This window comes from Clupea harengus, chromosome 9, assembly GCF_900700415.2.
Source record: "Clupea harengus chromosome 9, Ch_v2.0.2, whole genome shotgun sequence".
NCBI lineage: Eukaryota > Metazoa > Chordata > Actinopteri > Clupeiformes > Clupeidae > Clupea > Clupea harengus.
Window position 1 is genome coordinate 28,760,138 of NC_045160.1, and position 2,500 is coordinate 28,762,637.

Genomic DNA, 2,500 nt, shown 5'->3' on the forward strand with positions numbered 1-2,500 from the left:
TGAGTGTGTGTCTGTCGCAAGAGGTTATTTGGCTGCAACGCAGCTGCAGTCATGGAAAAGTCGCGTCCGTCGGAGGGAGGAGGGCCCGTGAGAGAGAAAGACTGGCCTTTCAAATCAGGATGTTTCGTTTCATCCGTCCCGACATAACGCAAATTCCGGTAAGAAAGGAGCTTGTCGCTGGCTCGTGTGCCCACTTTGCGGTTGTGACTAAGATCCCGTTGCTTGTTTGTCTCATGTGTCAGCAGAAGGTGTGTGTGTGTTTGTGTGTGTGTGTGTGACAGCCTCTTGACAGTACTCGCTTAATTTCTCAGATCGTGTGTGTAGGCTACTGTGATAAAACTCACAGACAACATGCGTGATGACATCACCAAACAGTCTAGTCCAAACTACGTTTAAAGTGCCAATAATGTTTTCCTTCCCTTTCAGAAGTTGATCATATAAGCGCGTTTCTGAGCTTAAGTTTGTGACTCGATTTTGACTACACTATTGATGACATTTGATAGAAAAGTAACACGTCGTTATGATCACTGATATCAGTGTGTGTGTGTGTGTGTGTGTGTGTGTGTGTGGTCTTTAATGTGTTATAATGTACTAATACAAGTGAAACGCGCATTACAGCCGGTTGCAACCAGCAAGCTAGCAATGCATCTGGCTAAGTCACTTCTGCACCCCTGGTTTGTAAGCGCCTATCTCTGGGCCTTTTGCAAAAACCCCGTCAAGACTGCAACTTACAGAAAACCTCTTGGATGGTTTCAATTGACCTTGCCAACTTTAACAACTGTCCAGGACACGTTACAGCGGCCCCCAGGGCACTCCCTGTGTTTAGACGCCAATGAGTAAGGTACTTGTGCCTGAATCAGTGACGTAAATATAGAGACGGAAGATGTATGTTGCACATATGTTCAAATTAACGCTGTCACTTATGCAGATATTTCGTATGAGACAGAAAAGTAGCCTACAAAAATAGCAAACCGTGTTACAACTGTCCCCAGTCTCCCCTGTGCATTTGATGTCGTCGGGGTAGCTGCTAGGGGTTTGTTTGTGTGTGTGTGTGTGTGTCTGCGCGCCCACTCACCCGACAGTCCTTTCGAAGGAACCGGCTCGCGCTCCGATTGTATAGGAAGCGCAGGAGACTTCAGGCGCGAGCATAAACCCACCGGCATCCACGCGCAGCTCATCATCACCCAGCACAGCACGAGAGTGCCGCCGACGGTCTCCATCCCTGCCACGGACAACAGTCTCGAGCCCTGCTCTGCTGCTGCTTGAGATATGTTAGTTGGCAGTTACCGTTCCTTCTCTTTCACTCCTCTCCTTGGGAGTAAAACGGGTCGGTTCAGCCACGCGCAAAACAAGGGGGATATCCTGATTAGGGCAGGTCTCTGTGGTTCGCTGGGAAGCGGTTGGAAAAAAAAAGAAAAGAGAGAAAAAAGTAGAACACTGTTGTTTTTTTTTTTTCTTTACCTCCTGCTAGACAGCTGCGCACTCCACTGAAACTCGCGCGCTGCCAATGTACTGCTCTGAGCGAGCCCCTTTCCCCTTTATAGGGTCCCGAGAGGAGGAGGGGCGGGGGAGGAGGAGGCAGCCCCGAACTCTTCACCTGCTGAAGTGTGTGTGTGTGTGTGTGTGTGTGTGTGTGTGTGTGTGTGTGATTCAGAGCCAGTGTATTTTATTTAGGTCCCAAAAGTGATTTAACAGTGACAAATAAAAATAGTTAGAATACCATATCCCTGCGTACACACACGCATTTGATTTGTCTTTATACAGCTCAGTAAGGGACAGTATCTGACATAAGTCTTCAATTAGTTTGCGCAAGTCTTTAGTCATTATGGCTTCATCAGACATCTTCTTTATGTAATGCTGGTTTATAACCATTACTTGTGTGTGTGTGTGTGTATGTGTGTGTGTGTGTGTGTGTGTGTGTGTGTGGGTGTGTTGGCTGCAACTGTGTGAAGGATGTGGAGAGCAGGTGTCTGGCACCATGCGCGCGCTAACTGCTCATTCAACAGCGATTGTCCACCGGAGCGGAAGTAGTTTTCACATCTAATAAGCATCAGCTCCACCAATCAGCGCCCTCCCCCTGTTACCTGGACACACTGCCAAGACACCAGCCTATTCCATCTACTGCCACCACGACCGGTAGCTTTCTACTAACCGTCATTATTATCATCATCATCATCATCGTCGTCGTCATCATCATCAGGATGACTTCATGAAGGCGGCTTTGGGGTTGTGGATGGTGTACACGCAGATAAAGAAAGTGTGTCTGAGTGGATCTGCATGTGTGTTGTACGTGTAGGCCTGTATATGTGTGTGTGTGTGTGTGAGAGAGAGTGATAGAGAGAGAGAGAGAGAGAGAGAGGGAAGGAGGGAAAGAAAGAATGAATGAAAATCATAAAAAAGAAAGGGCACCCCACGGGGGGACCCTCGTGGACGTCCACCATATATCAGACGCCCCATCCCGAGCCCTCCGGAAACCGCGCGACTCCCTGCATTCTCGCGC

At 48.4% G+C, this 2,500-nt stretch overlaps 2 protein-coding genes across 2 annotated transcripts in view; both read right to left on the reverse strand.

The window, feature by feature from the left end:
• Positions 1-1,640, reverse strand: part of LOC105891131 (chordin) — a 5,020-nt gene extending 3,380 nt beyond the window's left edge. The window contains exon 1 of the mRNA XM_031572935.2: positions 1,076-1,640. Coding sequence (XP_031428795.1) covers positions 1,076-1,220 — 145 coding nt within the window. The 5' untranslated portion in view covers positions 1,221-1,640. The remainder of the gene's footprint in view (positions 1-1,075) is intronic.
• The window catches only part of LOC122133143 (protein NLRC3-like), a 383,696-nt gene that overhangs the window by 351,513 nt on the left and 29,683 nt on the right, over positions 1-2,500 (reverse strand). The gene's annotated exons all lie outside the window — the stretch shown is intronic.